Source organism: Radiomyces spectabilis (genome assembly GCF_025331425.1).
Source record: "Radiomyces spectabilis strain NRRL 2753 chromosome Unknown BYT42scaffold_8, whole genome shotgun sequence".
NCBI classification, from domain to species: Eukaryota; Fungi; Mucoromycota; class Mucoromycetes; order Mucorales; family Radiomycetaceae; genus Radiomyces; species Radiomyces spectabilis.
In genome coordinates this window covers 573,666-592,096 of record NW_026251933.1, presented here as the reverse complement: position 1 = coordinate 592,096, position 18,431 = coordinate 573,666, and the positions used below count along the sequence as shown (strand labels likewise).

General features: G+C 43.2%; 7 protein-coding genes and 1 non-coding gene across 8 annotated transcripts; 4 read left to right on the top strand and 4 right to left on the bottom strand.

Annotated features, from left to right (window-relative positions):
- Positions 1–1,888: 1,888 nt before the first annotated feature.
- Positions 1,889–3,868, top strand: BYT42DRAFT_638192 (C2 domain-containing protein; the record flags this gene model as incomplete). The annotated part of the gene is made up of 6 exons (XM_051572508.1): positions 1,889–1,919; positions 2,002–2,037; positions 2,113–2,212; positions 2,279–2,471; positions 2,550–2,834; positions 2,909–3,868. The coding sequence occupies 6 exons, from the start codon at positions 1,889–1,891 to the stop codon at positions 3,470–3,472; spliced, it is 1,209 nt and encodes a 402-aa protein (XP_051422235.1). The 3' UTR covers positions 3,473–3,868.
- On the bottom strand, positions 3,865–4,068 carry BYT42DRAFT_475190 (uncharacterized protein; the record flags this gene model as incomplete). The annotated part of the gene is made up of 1 exon (XM_051563603.1): positions 3,865–4,068. A coding segment is annotated over one exon (204 nt), but the record flags the coding sequence as incomplete, so codon positions are not given.
- BYT42DRAFT_573440 (uncharacterized protein) lies at positions 3,871–5,051 on the top strand. Its single transcript, XM_051568724.1, has one exon. The coding sequence runs from the start codon at positions 4,347–4,349 to the stop codon at positions 4,830–4,832; it is 486 nt and encodes a 161-aa protein (XP_051422233.1). The 5' UTR covers positions 3,871–4,346; the 3' UTR covers positions 4,833–5,051.
- A 1,227-nt stretch (positions 5,052–6,278) lies between these two features.
- Positions 6,279–6,350, top strand: BYT42DRAFT_t96. The gene has a single exon. It is a non-coding gene; the product is annotated as a tRNA-Cys (tRNA).
- Positions 6,351–7,278: 928 nt separating this feature from the next.
- BYT42DRAFT_573429 (uncharacterized protein) lies at positions 7,279–8,686 on the bottom strand (the record flags this gene model as incomplete). The annotated part of the gene is made up of 6 exons (XM_051568723.1): positions 7,279–7,494; positions 7,530–7,599; positions 7,639–7,747; positions 7,794–7,795; positions 7,864–8,028; positions 8,676–8,686. Coding segments are annotated over 6 exons (573 nt in total), but the record flags the coding sequence as incomplete, so codon positions are not given.
- Positions 8,687–11,966: 3,280 nt separating this feature from the next.
- BYT42DRAFT_374834 (uncharacterized protein) lies at positions 11,967–13,939 on the top strand. Its single transcript, XM_051563281.1, has 3 exons — positions 11,967–12,255; positions 12,334–13,411; positions 13,476–13,939. Exons 1-3 carry the CDS (start codon positions 12,064–12,066, stop codon positions 13,532–13,534), a joined length of 1,329 nt encoding a protein of 442 aa, XP_051422231.1. The 5' UTR covers positions 11,967–12,063; the 3' UTR covers positions 13,535–13,939.
- Positions 13,581–15,101, bottom strand: BYT42DRAFT_638180 (ras-like protein rab-6A; the record flags this gene model as incomplete). Its single annotated transcript, XM_051572507.1, has 7 exons — positions 13,581–14,087; positions 14,176–14,336; positions 14,425–14,536; positions 14,604–14,676; positions 14,753–14,839; positions 14,899–14,957; positions 15,035–15,101. 7 exons carry the CDS (start codon positions 15,099–15,101, stop codon positions 14,032–14,034), a joined length of 615 nt encoding a protein of 204 aa, XP_051422230.1. The 3' UTR covers positions 13,581–14,031.
- Positions 15,102–15,406: 305 nt separating this feature from the next.
- On the bottom strand, positions 15,407–16,748 carry BYT42DRAFT_374757 (uncharacterized protein). The gene has a single exon (XM_051563280.1). The coding sequence runs from the start codon at positions 16,637–16,639 to the stop codon at positions 15,800–15,802; it is 840 nt and encodes a 279-aa protein (XP_051422229.1). The 5' UTR covers positions 16,640–16,748; the 3' UTR covers positions 15,407–15,799.
- Positions 16,749–18,431: the final 1,683 nt, after the last annotated feature.

The following is an 18,431-nucleotide window of genomic DNA, read 5'->3' as shown; positions in this document are numbered from 1 at the left end:
GTGCCCTTCATCGCCCTATGCTTCATCCAGTCTGTGCTAATATATGCTTGGTTTGTTCTGTATGTTCCTGAATCCAGCAGGAGAACTATAGCCAAACCCGAAAAAGTGCGAGTCGGAACGACACTAAACTTTTCGGATTTGGTTTTCTTTTTGGGATGTCTGACCCAAAAAAAACTGAACAAGAAAAGCTAACCAAGCAAAATGCATGATTGTTTTCTTTTGGTTACAGCAGCAAACAATCCACACCTGGACGTAGCCTTCATCATCTGATTCCGAAAGCGCGCGTAGCATGCTCTAACTCACATAAGATCTGATACAATACCTTTTGCATGTAAATAAAGGAAAACATACACATGCTCGCTTCCCGGAATAAATGTTCTGCTGAATCTATTGAAAGAGCGGGGCTAGAAAGAATCGTGGCAATGAATACGCGTCTCAAGCGGGGATGATCACTTTCCCTTGGCCATTTACCAACATGCTATTCTCAAACTATGAATACTGTATTCACCTCCAATAAAGATTACATTTTACCAAAAGCTACTTGAACCACATACTCGAAAAATCAGCGTTGATTCTATGTATTCACTGACTGCGGTTTTTGACATAGGCATAATTGACAAAAAAGCACTACCGTAACAGACATTGTTAATGCTTTACTTGTATTTTCTCTGACAAGTGGTAACATGGAACATCAAGAAAGTTTTATTCCATGCTTTTTTATCCACATAAGCTTGTCCATCTAAGTCAGCTATAGGCCCTATAGGTCCTAGCCTTCTCCTCGTAGCTGATAGCGCTGCATATTTTGGCGCCTTACGAACAGATTCATTCGTCAAAGGCACCAGGTTACAATACCTTATTTTTTTGGATTAGAGAAATCTATTTATTCAAGTGTAACCTGAACCACGGCAATCTCTGTTATAAAGTGAAAAAGGTCGCAGGGTCTGGTGATGCGTTAATTGGTTACATGTAAAGTTTTTTTCGGTGTGCCATGGGCAAATAATCTGAAAATGTAGTTCCATGATTTACAGCTCTAGAAAAGGATGAGGGACTTTTTTTTTTGTATTCCTGTACACTGTGGCTGAAGGTCTCATTATCTGGTATTGCACGGTTATTCCTTTGTCGGAGCATTTCACAGGTAGCGAAGGATCTTAACGTGCCAAGAATTCTGAAATGCATGCGGCCAGTCGGCCCGTTGCAAATAGCAATCAGTTACGAATTCTCGGCTTTTTGTCACTGGACAAATAGCTACCAGCTACGGAGGCGGAGACGTGATACATGTTGTTGCTTGCTTTGATAAGCCTGCTTTAGAGGCCACATGATGTCAATATTCCCAAAAAGGTTTAAAGGAAAGATCCCGAGATCGTCGTCCCCTACTTTGCATGAAACAGTTGTATTTACTGCAAGATGCATCGAGTACCTTTTTTTTCTTTTTGTGAAATCATCATCATGTTCGAAAACTATGCTTCAGTTTATTATGTTGCTTAATATGTAACAAATAGGACGATAAAAAGAGTGAGCCAAAAAGGAGATGGTCCATGGTCTAGGTCGTCTGACAGTTGTTGATCGGCATTTGAAAACGACAAGGTTACGCAAATGGCTTGTTAATGTCGAGTTGCATTGAAGGAAACCAACGGCGCCCGAGATAAATTTGGCATTTTCGAGATGCTTTCATTCTAGATTGTTACGCCCGGTCTTCTTGGCTTCCAATATGATTGGTTTCTGCAAATTTTCTCATCAAACAACGACGTGGATCCTTTTCTTTCGAGTTTCGCCGGTGCCACACCAAAAAAAATGCTTTAAATAGGAAGCAGCATAATAAGTCGCGGTTTCTCTTTTTTTCTTATATCTTCTCTTTCTTATCTCTCACTTTTTTGCCAAAAAAAACATCATGCCTTGCGGAAAACTTGCTGTCACTGCCGGTAAGCCCTCCGAATCTTTTGCTTTTTTTTTCTCTCGAATCCTACTCGCTCACCTTACACGCTATTATTTCTTATTCACTAGTCGCGGCGCGTGGATTATCCCAAACTGGATTGAAAGGTACAGAGAGGTTTTACCTTTATACTCGTTACGTTTCCATTTGGCAACATCATACTTATCAAGAGATAAACGTAGATCCCAAAACCTTTATTGGATGTTACATTCAACCGCATGAAAAGCAACGAACAAAAAGCAACCATGGCACCGAACCTTGCTGGAATGAAACACTCCACTAGTAAGCTATAAATAAAATCCGTGGCTGGACATCATACTCACCCACGGTTTTTTATTGAACAATAAGTAATGTCGCTGATACCAACTCGACATTGCATGTGGAGCTGATCGATGAAAGTGCAAGCAACACCAGCCTGGTGGGCAATACTCAAATTGATTTAAGCAAAGTGTTCAAAGAAGGCAATCACCAGGAATGGGTTCAAGTCAAAAATGATCGCGGCGAGCCTATCGGCGATGTCCAACTGGCCATGACTTTCTCGGTATGAACTCCGCTCATTAGTTTTGTGCTTTCTTTTGTCCAGTCCTTTTTTCTCATTGTTTGGGGTTGGTGTGCTTAGGAAGTGAGCGTCCACGAAGAAATCCGCCAAGAGTATCACGAACAGCGTACTAGTTCTGTCTCGGTACACTCGGGAAGCCAGTCCTCGTTTGCCGCGCTCGGACCCGAGACGCCTCTTCCCGAGAACTATGGCGCCGGCACACCTCCTCCATTTAAGCCTCAGCCTCCTGTGTCCTACGTAACCAGCCAATCCAATCTTAGTTCCAGCAACAGCGATGCTGAGCTCGTCTCGCACGTCGAAAGACTTGGCGTGGAAGAAAAGAAGGAAGACGGCACTAACTGGGTGGTAAATTATTCGTCAACTTTTTGAAAGAACAAAGTATTAGAAATTAACTCTTTCTTTTTCTTTGGGGGAACCAGAAATATGGTGGCGCTTTGGCTGGTGCAGCAGCAGCCGTCGGTCTTGGTGCATGGGGTGCATATGAACTCAAGCAACACTATGATGAGAAGAAAGAGCAAGAGGAAAAAGAAAAAGAAAAACACAAGGTCGATGCCAAACCTTTCCATATTCCTGAAGGTTACCTTCAACCTCAGCCTCCGTCGCAGCCTCAGTCTCAGCCTCACTCGGGCCAGCAGCAGCAACACTTTACTTCAGCTCACGTTGAGAAGAAGGACAATGATTGTCATAAGCAGGTTGGCCATAAAGACGACAAACATTGCGAAAGCAAGGAGAAGAAGCATCAGGACAAGGACAAGCACTGCGAAAACAAGGATAAGAAACATCATGATAAGGAGAAGCATTGTAAGGACAACAAGGAAAAGCATTGCAAAGATGATGACAAGAAAAAGGACAAAAAGAAGCATTGCAAGGAGAAGAAGGAGAAGAAAGACAAGCATGGTAAAAGCAAAGAGAAGAAGCATGGTCACAAAGGCTCCGGTTCTGACTCGGGTTCGAGCTCGAGCTCTGACTCGGATTCTGATTAACCGTCTAATAACGTGCAATCATCAACCAACCCCACCTATTCCATACTTTGAATAAAGAAATACCCCGACAATTTTGGTGCGCACCCACTAAAACCATGATTGCATCTTCATCTAATGAGAAACCTCCAGTTGACCCCAACAATTGATAGATGGTTTGGTACTTTAGCAACCAAGCCGCGAAACATCTAATCTGTAACCAAGTGGAGAAACCATGTCAATTGCTCCAAAATGGCCCAAAACGGTCCAATACCAAGTGATTAATGAAAAAGCTTGTTTATGTGAGCAGATAATGGCTTGCATAGCATATTACAGTCATCCGCACAAGACGAACTTTTTATATAGTGGAACTTTAACCATCCTTTTAATTGCAACAATTTTATTTTGGTTTTATCATGGATTTGAAAAGCGAGGACCCCATCGAGTTTGTTGACATCAATGGCGTTCTTGGTAAAAATAGCTAATCGTAGAGTGTCCATGCACAAAGAATGTCTGCCACTGCCATGATACGTCTTGACCTCTTTCCAAGCCACCGCTATCTTGAAATCCATATGTGGTTTTCCGGGAATGACGGCCTCCGGGCGGGTTTTTCCCTTCTCGGCTGAATGGCGTTAGTCCATCGGAGGTGTATGAATTTGCCCAGGATCACCGATCAGCACGGAAAGCATGGGGTCGAAATATGTGTTCTTGCCCTTATCCTTGTCCTTGTACAAAACTTGCTTTCGCTCACATCAGTCCAGTCATTCGATGATGTGGTGACAGTTTTGGATTCTTGAGTGATAAAAATCGGCTTCCCAGGTACGAAGCATGTACTTTTGGTAGTTTCCTTCCAGAATATAAGATGGTACCTGTGGATATCATTCGTTAAATCAACTATATGTATTACCTGACTATAAGCTGTAGGTTACCGTTCTTACCAGCTGATATTGCCCATGATAATGCGCTTTTCGCCATAGTTGAGATGCGTGTACATATGGATCAAGGCCATAATGCTGGGTTCAAGGTCCGGGCTGGTGGACTGGCTGGGTTGGATGATATAGGTATTGATAGCCATATATTCTTCTTGATTGAAATGAAGGCTTCGGGTCAAACCAGAGGTGAGTATGATGCCCGAGTCCGCCGCATATCGTTGATTCTGTTTTGTCGATTCTTCTTGCAACGTCTTTTTCAACAAACGTCATCCCTGTTGTCGATACCGTTCCTTCAGCGTCCACCAAATAAGCGTCGGAATTCGTCACACCACGATTCCCACCAAGGGGCTTCAACGAAGATTTTCGGAGAGGGAGCATCAGTAACGTCTTCGATAAATGTTCCAACTCGCAGTTCAGTCATGCCTTCAGGTTTTGTCTACGGCTTCGTGTAACGGGTTCTGAACCTTCCACTGGCCGATCGAATGGTGTGTGTGCTTGTCATCCATAAACGAGATAAAACGGCGTTTGTTTCGTTGTATTTTGTTCCCCTAAAGCCCGGACGATGGCCATCGCGTCTTGATACCGTTGCACCATCTCGGAGGCCACCCAGAAAGGATGAGGGTAAAATGACCCGGCGACCCACATCAGCAGCCGAAATGTCTCGTCCATTGGATATATCCATTAGCCCATCCAGCATAGCAGTACGCAGCTGTGGTTGCATTTTACTGCGGATATATTCCAGTCGAAGCTGTTCGACCTTCACCCACATGTCGACAATGAACTGTTGGAGGAGCCGGCCGTAAAAAAATAAATAACAGTCGTCCCCACGCTCTTGCAACATATGCGCGTAGTACCGCATAGCAGGCACTGGCGCAGGTGGAGCGACATCCCCAACGTCGGCTGTCATGTTTCTAGGATTATAGGGACATAGCGAGCTTGAAACGTTTTGATGGTCTGTACCGCCACATTGGCAAAGTAGATCTATCGGGATCTCAGAAATTGGAAAATATCCAAGACAAATGTATACAATGCGGCATAATTTTTGAACAACTACTGCCAAGAGAATATGCAAAATACCTTGTTGGGTGACTTGAATAAGCTCAGCAGTTGTATTCGTGCGATTCAACGGACAACGTGAGCTCGTCATTCTTTGGTGATCCGTACGTCCACATTGACAGCGTCTGGTAAGGTCTATCCGGTTCGATAAATCTTTACAAAAAAAAAATGGCTTTTTTGAAAAATTACTTTAAGAGAAATGTGTATATATTGTGGAGAGAAATGAATAAACGGCCGCGCTTGTGCTTCTTGAACAAACGGCTGCACTTGGATAAACCGCTCAGTAAGTGTATTTCTGGAGTTCAGCGGACACAGCGAGTTCGTAATCGATGATCCGTACTTCCATAACGGCAAGGCATATTGTAAATTTACTTTTTAGTTGTGACAGGATACAACCAAATTAAAAATCAAAAAGCAATCTTCCACTTTTATATACTGTCGGACAGTGTATGGGCAACGTCCCTTTTTGGGTAAATTGTTTTTTTACGAAACAGTAATGTGGCAATGGCCCCAACAAATGCAATGTTACAGACTCTTTTTTACAGTGCATGGTAATGGCCCCAAACAGGCAATAAAAAAACCCACAGCATTGATATTTTTCGATTATAAAACCCAAAGAGGCAATGCGACATTGCTTATTTTATTAATTAAGGGCGCTACTTTTGTTGTCGATATTTTGTTGTCGATACCATGCCAAACTGCAAAGATATAAGTCCGGTGCAAATCGCCCGTTCCCACAAATTCCGGGGAGGCTAAGTCCGCACTGCTCCGGCTCATCACGTGATAGTCCGGTAAGCTTTGCCTTCCGAATGATACGAATATCCGGGATTTTCCGGAAAAGGGGGCTTATAGCTCAGCGGTAGAGCGAGGGATTGCAGATCCCTAGGTCCCGTGTTCAATCCACGGTGGGCCCTCTGATTTTTTATCATTTTTGTGCGACGTCGGGAAAACGATTAGCCAATGGAATGTAAGTAAGGTTTGCTTTTTGTTTCCATTGATGTCCTCCATCTTTGAAGAACAGTTCTATATACGTGAGTTGTGGGCTGCTTAAATTTTTATTTTCATGGTCCGAAAAAGTAAAGTTTTCTCTTTTATTGAAGGGTGAGTGAACAAACGTCCGTTGCGGACTATCGCTCGCCCTGGAAACGCGAAGTAAGAGCTCCGAAGTAGTTCTCAATGCTGTGCCATAAAAAATTAGACAATAAAGTTTTTTTGCATCCGATAAAACTTACAGAACTGTAACGTTTTTGTTACGTGGAAAAGGAGCGATTATATACCGCTGGACGTTCTTGGCCGTCAGCCAAAGCGGCTGCGATGAGATGAATGTTACGGCTGGCATTGACATCACACTGCCATAGCGTGTCACAGTTTGTACAATGCTGCACACTATGCATCACTCCGCCGTCGGCAAGCCGCAACTGTTCCAACGTTTTCTGTCCGCATTGCGAGCAAACCTGCCATGTTCAGTCAGTTGTTGCATCTTCATCATCTCTACCCAGCGGAAAACTTACTTTCGAAATATTGTATTCGTCTATACTCACTGTCACCAGCAATCCTTCGTTTCGGCTCGCCGCAGCAAGGCCCGGTACCTGTTGGCAAGTCCAGTAGGTTTGCCGCGCATAGACTCATCGCCCATGGCGATCAACGGGAATTTTGTGGTTTGGCTATAATTGACCTTGCTCCACTTGTTGGACCTAGGAAAGCCCTCGTCTTGTGAGTCTCGACTGTGTATCAAATCCTGAAACAAAAAGGAGAATTCAATGGATGTTACCTTTTGCCTCTTCTGTCCCTTTCCTTCTTTTCCTTTTGCTTGGGAGTGGCGTATTTTTTACCGCCATTTACCATGATGTTCACAAGCTCGCTCTCCGCCTTTTGCTTGCCGATATAGTTCAAGAAACGGAGCGAGGAAAAGCGATCATCGTAAAAATTGAGCATGGAATCCAGATCCTGGGATAACTCTTGGGCATAACGGATGATATTCGCTTTAGGAGACGATTTTCGTGACGGCAAGTCCCGCTCAATATCAGCAATGGATCGCCCATCAGTTACTGTCTGCTGCTTCATTGCAAGCATTTTCGCTGCCGATTCTTAACCCCCAAATTGTGGTAAAATTCGGCCGTTGAGCACCTCCGGATCTGGTGTGTTTGTTGGCCATGTCCATCGCTGGCGACGAAAATTTCCGTGATCCCTGGATCGACTCACCATAGATGGAAAGTTCTGTCGAGTTCAGCGGTAGTAAAATCTTCGATGGCTAGTTGTGGCAGGCTTTCAAGCTTTCGCCGTGTGAAAATACAATCCACACCGTACCCGTCTGTGCGAATGCTCCCAGCAAACAAAGGACGGTTGGGCACCTCGACCTCTTCGTGACTAGTTACATTCATTCTGGTCATTCATATGCTTATACAATTTGCCCCGATTCAAGCTTACCGCAACTTGGCAAAATTGAATATAGCGCTAAACTGTGCGAATGCTGTTTCACGAGCTGGAAGGAGTGGAACGCATGCTCTGAGCAATAATGACCTCAGAGTCTGTAAATCGATCGTTGCATATTGCCGGCGAAAGTGATATATCGGTATCAATGGAAATACTCGGCTTTGTTTGACGAAAGTAGATGACTGGGGGCGAAAATAGGTACTAGTATCGATCGCAGTTGTGCCACGTTCTTGAACGTCTAATAGATATTGTCGTGAATTCGCAATAGCACTTGTGGCTTCGTTGATAGTGCTCCGCAGGATTTCAATAGAGCGTACGGATAGACGTGTGGAAACCAATGGGGCAACTTCTCCAGAGCAGTTGACTTTTGTAACTATTTAACGAACTAAGCGAGAACGATATTGGCGGGGCAGAATGGAAAATTCATCGAGAGTCGTGATGAGAGTTCGCGCCCGTCCGTTGTTTGGCTTCGGTTTGTACAACTTCAACACTGTTGATCTGCTCGGCATTGTAATTTTCAGCTTCACGCAAGATGGCGTGCAAAAACGGTAAGTATTTTTCTGGATGCGCCGAGAGGCTCTTCACATTGATCAGTTTTGGGACGTTTTCAAAAAGCTGGCGAATATCGTCGATTGCGGAATTAAAAGTCTGAACGTTCAAATGGACGATGGTCAGTCTGGCAAATTCGCTGGATCGTTGGACGAATCATAAATGTAGCAGGCGATTTTTTCAGCATTTTTCTTGGTAAGTTCCTGACAAAATATGAATTAATGGCATGTTGAGATAGAATGGTTAGTAAATCTTACTTGAACAGCATTTTGCAATTTAAGGCAAAAAAAAAAAACCGGATGGTTCGATGCTCAAAATCTCAGTGATCGAGTTTACAAAAATTGTTGCGGATTGCTCGGCCGACGAAGCCAATGCGTGCTTGTAGCCGGGTATATGGGTCATGACGCTTGTGGGCAAGGTCCCAAGTATTCCTGTTAGCCGGTCATGCTTTGCCTCGGTATCTTGCTGTTGGTATTGCTGATCTCCTCCCCGTGAATGAGCTGTATACATGCGTAAAAAGAGTCTTGCGAAAAAATGATTGAAGGGAGTTCGCGATGGGCGTCAAGTAAATCCAAGATGTAATACGTTGCAAACGCTTGTGATTTAAGAGCTGCTGCGCGCCAATAATTCACCAAAATATTAATTGGTCTTGTAGTCGTTGCTTGGCTGGTTCCTCCAAGCTCAAAAAGCTCGCAAGTCCGATCTTCTTGACGAATGTTGTCCGATCCCTTCCAAGTAAAAAGTTTAGTCGCTCCTTAGGCGATATACGGTGGTCCGGACAGTGGTGGGATCGTCTGTCTGAGTGGGGTACCTGGTCTTCGTTCCTTCTAGCCACGACGCATGTTGAACAGCGTTTAGAATAGTCCACATTGCGGTTTGGACTTTCTTTCTTGCCTCCCCAACGTTCTTTGCATTTTAGGGCCTGCTTTTCTTCTTCTGATTTTTTCGTTTTTGCCCAGCTCTGGGTTTTGCCGATGCATCTATTTCCATCGATGTTATTCGTCTCGTAAAGATCGAAATGATGACAACATTACTGTACCTCTCTTTCTTTGTTCTTTCTGGGCTTCAGGTTTCAGGCGCTCTTGCTTCTTTATCTTTCTTTCGCGGACAAGTTTTGCCACTGACGCCAGGAACCCTTGATCTGGCTTTTGGTACTTTTTTTTGAAACGCCAGATTTTGGAGACGGTGGAGGAATGGTTTGTACAGTTTTCCTGGTACCTGCGCTGCTAAAGGCAATGGCTGCAAAGCACGGTTAAAGTTTGATGGGCCCGCTTCGCCATATCCATCAGAGCTTATATGTCTTTGCTAACGATTTTTTTGAATGGCAACTCGAAGGTCTTGGCCCTCTTGATCGTTCTCGTCGCTAGACTGTTCGCTTGGAAATGTATATGTAGCTCGCTGTTTTCTAATAGGGCTTTTAATATTTTCTTTACACTTATTTGATATACCGGATATTACCCTTTGTCTTTTAGGTTAGACATAAGGAAGAAGAGTGAGGAAAAGGAGCTGGTATTATTTAATGCGTGGCATTTTATCAATTGATTTTGTTCCAGTCCTTTGTGATCAGGGTGGACTTCATACAATAAACGTTATGATGGGATTCATATCAAGTTTCACGGTTCCAGGACAAATGATCTGTGTTACGATCCACTTTATCGCCTCATTAAGACACATTTTAGCGCCGCCTAATGATTCCTTTCAACGGGTGGCATCTCTGTATTGGCTTTACTCGTTATATCCAGATCAATATAGAAGGCTTAGTTGACCCTGCAGCAGCTGCGACTAATATTGTCTAAACTGGATGTTACTGCATCCATTCTTGTCGCTTCCCTAGACCGGGTTCAATTGAAAATATTGACGTATGTTGTAGTGAGGCCTTGACACCGGTTTGAGTGTATTGTCTCCACAACCATCGAGTTCATCCAGTGATTGCTTCAGTTTCATACATTTTTGTTCACCTACCCAAGCGCACACGTTGCCTAAAATAATGCGCTTCTTTTCCTCAAGCATTTATGCGTGTTAATCGGATAAATGAAAACGCATAAAAGAAAGACGACCCACTTTCAGAATGTATGTAACCGTGGTGATCTTACTCTATTTGTTAACGAAAAAAAGATCGAGAAGATCAGACTAGATAGCTAATGTAGGTCAGGACGACGTTTCGGCAGGGTTTAACTCATCGGTACAGAGTTAGCATTGCATGATAGAACTTACGTAGCATGAAAGTTTCGTGAGATCAAAACAGGTAATGCAATGTAGCTATCGGGTATAAAGGGAAAAAAAAAGCTTTGTGAGCCAAATTTTCAAATTCCGTGGTCCATGGCAACTTCAGCATGAATTTCATGAAATAAAAAAATAATTCATGAACAAATAAATCTATTTATATACTTGTGGTTTTCCCCCAAGATATGCATTGATGAAGACATCAATTATGTTGTTATGATGGAAGGAAAGGGAAAATAAACATGGAAAGATGTACCCTTATTTTGCAGCGAGTCGAGGGAGCAGCGTAGATTATCCCTTGCTGTTGTTTTGTTAGGTTTAGATATTCAGGGTCTTTTTTTTTTATCATCTGTGCTTCTCCTGAGCATTGTACTTTTTCCTTCTCAAGGATTCAGTGTGGGGTGATGCAACACATAAGAAAAAAAAAGAGCGGCAAGTGAGGAAAAATAGATAAATGAAACTGGTCGTCTGTATCGTGAGAAATCGGTTGGAATAAAGATGAGTACTCCACACACCGACTCAGCACGAAGCGAGGTTTTTTATCGAAATGAATTGTTTTTATTTCACATGCAAAAAAGAAGAAACATGATATCAATGTGTATATCAACAATAAGATTGTTCGAAAATCACACCCGCGGGTAGCTGATTCTTGCCTCCTTTGGTTCAAACCATCCTTTGTTAAACAACCGAAATGGTAAAATAAAAAAAAAACCGCAACTGACGTCAAAATACCTTCTTTTTTTTTGTCCTTCCCTCTTTTTTCATAATATATCTTAGGAGTGGAATTCGCTCATATTTGATTATTTCGGTTGTCTTCTCCTCTCCTTTCTTTTCATCGCTTTAAGATTAACCACGTTTTTCTCTTGATCTGAATCATTCGAACTTCCCAACGATTTTGATTTGACTCATTGACTTGCATTGGTGTCATGTTTGCGAAATCAAAACGTTTCCAAGATGGTGAGACAAACCGTTCGGGAGTGCTCCGAAGTGACAGCGGTCATTTTTTATCCTCTTAGTTTTGTTTCTGACGATTCTGTAATAGAGGAGAAGAAAGACTACATTCCTGGCCCTGGCGAATACAATGTCGGTGGCAATGACCTCGGAACACATAAACGATACGGCTTCTTGACCAACACCAATCGATTTTCAGAGAATCTAGGTCAGCTACTTCCACCAAAAAAAAAAAAAAAAAAAAAAGCCAGTGTGGCATTGATTATTTTTATCATTCGATCACAATTGCTAAAATAAGCTTTTTTTTTTTCAATACCATCTCCAGATGCCTCATTTGCACCTGATCTCTGTTATTTTGCAGGCGGCGAGAATTCCACAGCGACTACAGCGTCATCGGTGGATACGAGGTTATCCTTCTCTACCAGCAGTAACAAGACGGATGATGCACGATCCAGAAGGCACGTAACGGAAATGGCTCAGCAATTTGAAAAGTACCGACATGCCATGCAGAAAGAAATCGACCTCTTGCAAACCAAAAATCGCAAATTGGAAGCCTCGCTCCGAACCGTCATGTTGGAAAAAAACGAAACACAAGCATCACTGTTGGCCAAAGATCAGGAATTGGCCGATTTGAGGTCGAAAAATACAATTATCCAAAAATCTGTAAGTGTGTCGCCTTGCCATCCACCGAGAAATGGTTGATACCAAATAATGAAAATGTATTGTTTGTTTTTGTCATAGTTGGCACGCCAGGAAAAGAGTACGGAAAGATCGCCACGAGTCGTCCAACTGGAAAAGAAAATCGAGCAGCTCCGAAAAGAACTGGAGAGCACTCAAGCTGAAACGGCCCAAATAAAGGTCACCGCCATGCAGAAAGAGGAATGTAGTCAGGCATTAATGCAAGAAAAAGAGGCGGCATTGAAGGATCTGAAACAGGAATTGGAACAGCAGCATAGCGCTCATTTGAATCTCAGGAACCAACTGGAAAAATCTCAGGACGCAACAACCACGTTACAGACACAGTACCAAGAAACTCTTCACGCGTTGGATGAAACAAAAAAAGAGCTCAGCCTAGCTTGTGAACGTGCAGAGAGAAAAGATCAAGAAATTGCTGCATTACAAATGCGCGTCGGTGATTTGGAGAATCAAGTCGACCGCTGTATTGAGACTCAGCAGTCGCTGGAAGAAGAAATTCAGCAAACGAAGCTTCATCACCAGGAAGAACGGATCGTTTGGCAGGAAGAAAAAGCCGGTCTTTGTCATCTGACTGAGCAGCTGCAGGTCAAGCTGGCAGACAGCGATCAACAAACTCAAGTCTTGGAACTCCGCCTGTGTGCCGCCCATGACGAATTGGATCGGTGTGCAACCGCGCTAGCCGACAAGGACGACTTGATTGAAAAAAGCAATCGCACCATCGTTCAACTACAGAAACAGTTCTCTGTGTATCGTACGTACATGAACCGCATAGTCATCGACTGTCGTACCCAAGCCCAAAAAAACTGTGAGAAGCGAGAAGCCGAACTGGATCGATTGCTGAAGGAGTTGTATGAAGCCAAGAAATTCATTAATCGCCAAGCGCAGCATCTGGACGGGTTGAAATCGGAAATCCACTGGTTATCAAAATGGAATCGATCCCTGTGGGAGCTCACTCAAGCTCTTGACAAGGACACAGTGGCACGCCAGACGTGGCTGTTGGACCATCTGAATTTGGGCTTCACTGAAAATTTATCATGCACCTCACTCAAACAGATCGTGGCAACATTTTTGAAATCATCCGTCGTTCCGCTTTCTTCCACTTTAAATGCACCGCAAACTCAAGGTACGGTTTCATATTTCCTATTTTATAGGTTAAGAAAATTCATGCTGATGATGTTTTTGTATAGATGGTGTGTACAATGATTCTAGGTTTAGACTGATGAGTTCTGATGTGAAAGAAGTGTGAACATCCATCCGCAACCATCCCCCCCTTCAAAAATCCCCCACAAAACACACCAATAAGAATACTGCGTATCACTTGAGACACACATCAGAGAACTTGTGACAAGATACCCCCCCCCAACACACACACATTGCCGTGCTCATACCCTTGTCAAGACCACCCTTACTCTGTAATCCTTTATAATAGTTAGCGATCCCTTTGGCGATCGACATTTTGATATACCCTTCAAGTTGTGATGATTACTGAATTTTTTTTCAGTTAAAAAAGCCAAGATCTGGTGATACCCTTTCAATAAACAAAGAAGCAAACGGAACAGAAAGAAAATAAAGAAAAATGTATCAATGATAGGCATATTTTTACCCGACATTGCATAAACTAGGAACAAGATCGTAGATTGTATATTGGATAATAGTTACAAAAAAAAGAGCATCTTAAGACGCTTCAAAAACATTATAGGATATAAAAGAAAAAAAAAGACAAAACTGGTATAATTATATGATTTAGCAGGCGCATCCACTCGCTTCCGTACCAGAGTTGCTAAGATTGATTTTTTGCACTAGGAAGATCATATGCAGATTGAGTGATCCCAGCAAAAGCTTGGCAATAAGGATTTTCGCTATTTATTTTTCTCTTGAAAAACTTACTTTGATCTTTCTGGTCGACAGGGTTATTGTTGATACCGGGCAGCGCTTGGGCAATCTTTCGGAAAAGGGTCTTGACGTTATGGCCCGCCTTGGCACTGGTTTCAATAAACATTACATTTAATTCCTTGGCTCTTTTTTCGCCTTCATCCGCAGTGACTTCTCTATGAAATCAGAGTCCCCCAAAAAAAGAAACGCTTGTCAGTATAATCCGAATGCACAAAAGAAGTGTGTCTTGGAACAAGGGATTACCTCTTTTCGTTGAGATCAGTTTTGTTACCAACAAGGACAACAATCGCTTCGTTTCCTCGTTCGGCGCGTACATCATCGATCCATTTGGTCGTGTTCAAGAATGAATCTCGGTCTGTTCAAAAGTCACCGGTCACCTATAATTCTGATAAACATTCACCATGCCAACCTCCATCACCTACTGGAAATATCATAAACAATCACAGCGACCGACGAGTCCCGAATATAGCTAGGAATCAAACTACGGAAACGTTCCTAGTAAAAAATCGAAAATATGAGACTCGAGGCTTTTTTTTTTCTGAGGGGTCCGAATTTTTTTTTTTTGTCCTACCTGCCCGGCGGTATCCCACAATTGCAGACGGACCGTTTTATCCTCAAGATACATGGTTTTGGATAAAAAGTCGATACCAATCGTAGCCTGAGAATTTAATAAATACATGGTTTCTTTCTTTCTTCTTTATCTTCACAGAACCTTACCTGATATGTGTTATCAAAAGTATCATACATGAAGCGGGTAATGAGCGATGTCTTGCCAACTAAATCAGTGCCATGGTGTTAGACTCCTTTTTTTTTTTTGAACCGTGTCGAAAAAACGGTTCCAAGATATATTTACCGCTTTGTTCACCCAAGAACACCAGCTTGTATTTTCTCAAAGGGCTGCTAAAATCGGGGCTGGCCATATCGAAAAAACAACACAAAGCAAAAAGGAGCTGAAAAAGAAAAAGGTAGGTTTTAGAGTTTCGTTGTCAGCCTTGCACCAAAGACTTTCAGAGACTCAACGTTCCTCTTTTTTTTTTCTTGTGTGACTGTTGGGATTGAATCTGTCAGCGTTAGTAAAGAATATGCATGTGCATCATGAGTAAGTATTTATCGCCTTGGAGCTATACAAACAATGCGCAGCGTTATGAATGGATTTCTCAAAACGACCGTTTATTTTTTCTTTTCCGCTTCCCCACTGATCCCCTTGACCATTTGAAAGGGGTCGTGCTGCTCATGTTCATTCTCCGACATCAAAATCAGCGGAGACCGGAAAAGTATTGGAACCCACTGAGGTTTTTCTTTCCTTCTGTTTATGCTAACGTTTTTTAATTCTTGTCCAAATAGCAATAAGTGGTAGAAAATCAAAAAGTAAGAGTATAAAGGAAACAAGGGCTTTGAAAAGATTGAATGAGAGGAAAAGGTCAAAATAGAGAGAGTAGCTAACAAAGTAAAAAAAAAAGGGACAAACTAGCTGTAAATGTATCCATTATATCTGGGGTTCTTTTTAAGCGTTCCAAGGGGATCGTTTGGTGCTTCAAAAAATAATGACCAACAGCATGAATGATTATGTGAACGGGACGTTTTTTTCTTTTTGGCGGTGGAAAAAGGATGTTTTGATTTAATCGGTGGCTGCGTTTGCCGGTTTTAATCCTCGTAATTCGTCGTTGACGAACCCTTCGGCATCGGAAATACCTTTGTTAAAGCCCATCTCGGCGATCGTCACTGCTTTCTCGGCATCCAAACGCTTGGCCAAGAACGAACGCTTGTTGGAACGACGACGAGGTCGGGATGGAGGTGGTCCTTGTGCCTGCATGGCAGGTTGTGCGTATTGGGGATAGCTTTGACCGCCGCCTTGAGAGGTTAACGAAGCAACCGTGCCCAACAAATCTCCCAAGGGACCCAAGTCTCGCTTGGCCATTTCTTCGGTACCACCAGCAGGGTACGAGTCTTGTTGTCCGGCATGCGAAGGGAGTTCGTTGTAAGGTGTAGCCTGGCCGAGCATATCTGCAGCCGCGAACGACGCTTCATTGACGAGATCGGCGGCTTCGCTGTCGACCGATCCGATATCGGCAAAGTCTTGACCGGGTGCACCCTCAGCTGCCGGGTCCAAGTTAGCCGAAGCCTCAGCATCAACTGCAGAAGGTTCTTGGTTGGCTGAAGGTTCGGTGGCAGCAGTAGAAGCAGGGTCCTGGTTAGCTGATGGTTCGGTGTTAGCTGCGGGTTCCTGGTTAGCTGATGGTTCAGTGTTTGCTGCGGGTTCCTGAGTTGCTGATGGTTCGGTAACAGCGACAGGTGTATCTTGCTTCACAGGAGGCTCGGCAGCCGCAGTGTTGGCGCCTTGGGTGGCAGGTGCTTCGGTGGCGGCAACAGCGGCGTCCTGTTTGGCAGGCTCGACGGCTGCGACAGCAGCAATCATGGCCACCACAAGACTGAGTGTGAGAAATCTAGACGGATGCATTTTACAAGATAAGTGAAACTAAAGGGTGGGTAGGTAGGAGAGCCGAGCAAAAGGATCTTTATATGTCATTTTTTTGAGTCTGTCCATACAAGTAGGATGTAGAAACGTGCCTTTGCATTTTTCGTTTTTCTTTTTTTTTTTTTCATTTGAAATTCTTCTCCTTATTGTTCCCACCTACAAAAAGTCCTCCTATGAATCTCCCTAATCAATATGTCCTTCAGGCCTGCGTCTTAGGAGCTAATACATCTCATTTTTTCTCCAATCAATGGGCTTAGATTGTCCCTGAGGGGTACACATGAAATACGTGCTATGCGTCTGTGACGCATCAAGTAAGAAGGAAGGGGATCCTCCCCACCACTCATTCACTGGATCAGACTTACGATACAACGGGTTTCTGCCTGCCTCTTTGTTTTGTTTCCTCTTTTTCTGTCCCTACACGAAATTCCAGTCTGGTCCATCCTCCGCAATGCAGAAAAAAAAAGTTTAACTGACGACGAATGAGTTTGACAGGGAAGATCGCCTAATGTAAGGAGATCAACCGCGTTTTTTTTCTTTCTTTGAGCGCCGTGATCCGATCAGAAATCACATTTCATGCATCCTCATCTCTATAGGAAATTCCGACGCTTCAAGAATGTACACTAATTGCAAGCGCGCGCAAAAAAAAGTAGATTGTGTGCCTTGTTTTCTGCAGTTTAAGGAGACTCAAAAATTCAAAAGTGTGCACAGATGATGATGATGATCTAATTCATTTGAATAATGGAGGAAAAAAAATTCCATCCTCCTAAAGCCACAACAAAAGATCGTCAATTGCAAAAAAGCTACTGTACATCTTTTGAACAATCTTGGCATCATTACTGTTTTTGTAATAACTTGAGGTGTGAAATTCGAGATACAGAATGCAATGATCATCAAAATCCCCACCTCGTAATGAATTCCCTGCAATTACATGAATACAGTCAATCATTGCGCATTTTGATTTGATGATACTTAATATGCATGATTGAATCCCTGGATTGGGACATACCTTGGCTGCTGGCAGGGATCTTTTCTCGTTCTATCGAAAACTCATTACCTACTTGGGAGTATCCATTACGCAATCCATGTAATCACAACACTAGTGGATTCGGAAAGAAAAAAAGTATTCGACGCGTGAGTCATCTTATTAGGTCAATTTTTGAGGAATACTGTACATAATTAAGTTACACCAGCAGGCATACATGGTATGGAAACAGCGATAACTTGACCGGAACCAAGTAACTCTTCCAGCGTTCCTGCTTGACACTACGCCTTGGTCATTTTTCTTTTCAGCTTGTCGATCTTTTATTGTTATCTCGCTCGGTGACTAGACAGGATTTAACGAAATGGAACACCGCAGCAGAACTAGAGCTGCGGGTCGGATGTTCGATTCAAACATACTCTCTTCGAGCCATATATGAGGCTGACAGGAGCTGCACATAAAATTCATGCGTCCCACGGTATGTCTACTTGGGAGTTCCGATTCGCTGTTTCGATCACTCTTCAGCGTCTCTGACTGCTCATCAGACAGTACTTTAATGTAATTATTGAATGCCGTAATTGCCAGTAGGTGCAGGTAAAGTACGGATGCGTTCCGCAGTATACTTTTATTTGCTATCCTCATAGTCAGTCTTGCCGGATTCAACGGGCAAGCTTGGCGACGGCGCTTCGTCTGGGGTTGTTGGGACAATCGCATCATCCCTCCATCATTTATCTCGAAGAGCTGACACCTTACATTAGTATAATGCTTGAATTACAGAGTGTTCTCGATAAGCTG

Bases quoted from the DNA above. Each gene is read 5' to 3' on its own strand.
- BYT42DRAFT_573440 (XM_051568724.1), top strand. From the start codon at position 4,347: ATGTATTACCTGACTATAAGCTGTAGGTTACCGTTCTTACCAGCTGAT.
- BYT42DRAFT_374834 (XM_051563281.1), top strand. From the start codon at position 12,064: ATGGCTCAGCAATTTGAAAAGTACCGACATGCCATGCAGAAAGAAATC. The intron at 12,256-12,333 runs GTAAGTGTGTCG...TTTTTGTCATAG, and splicing joins ATACAATTATCCAAAAATCT to TTGGCACGCCAGGAAAAGAG. The intron at 13,412-13,475 runs GTACGGTTTCAT...GTTTTTGTATAG, and splicing joins AAATGCACCGCAAACTCAAG to ATGGTGTGTACAATGATTCT.
- BYT42DRAFT_374757 (XM_051563280.1), bottom strand. From the start codon at position 16,639: ATGCATCCGTCTAGATTTCTCACACTCAGTCTTGTGGTGGCCATGATT.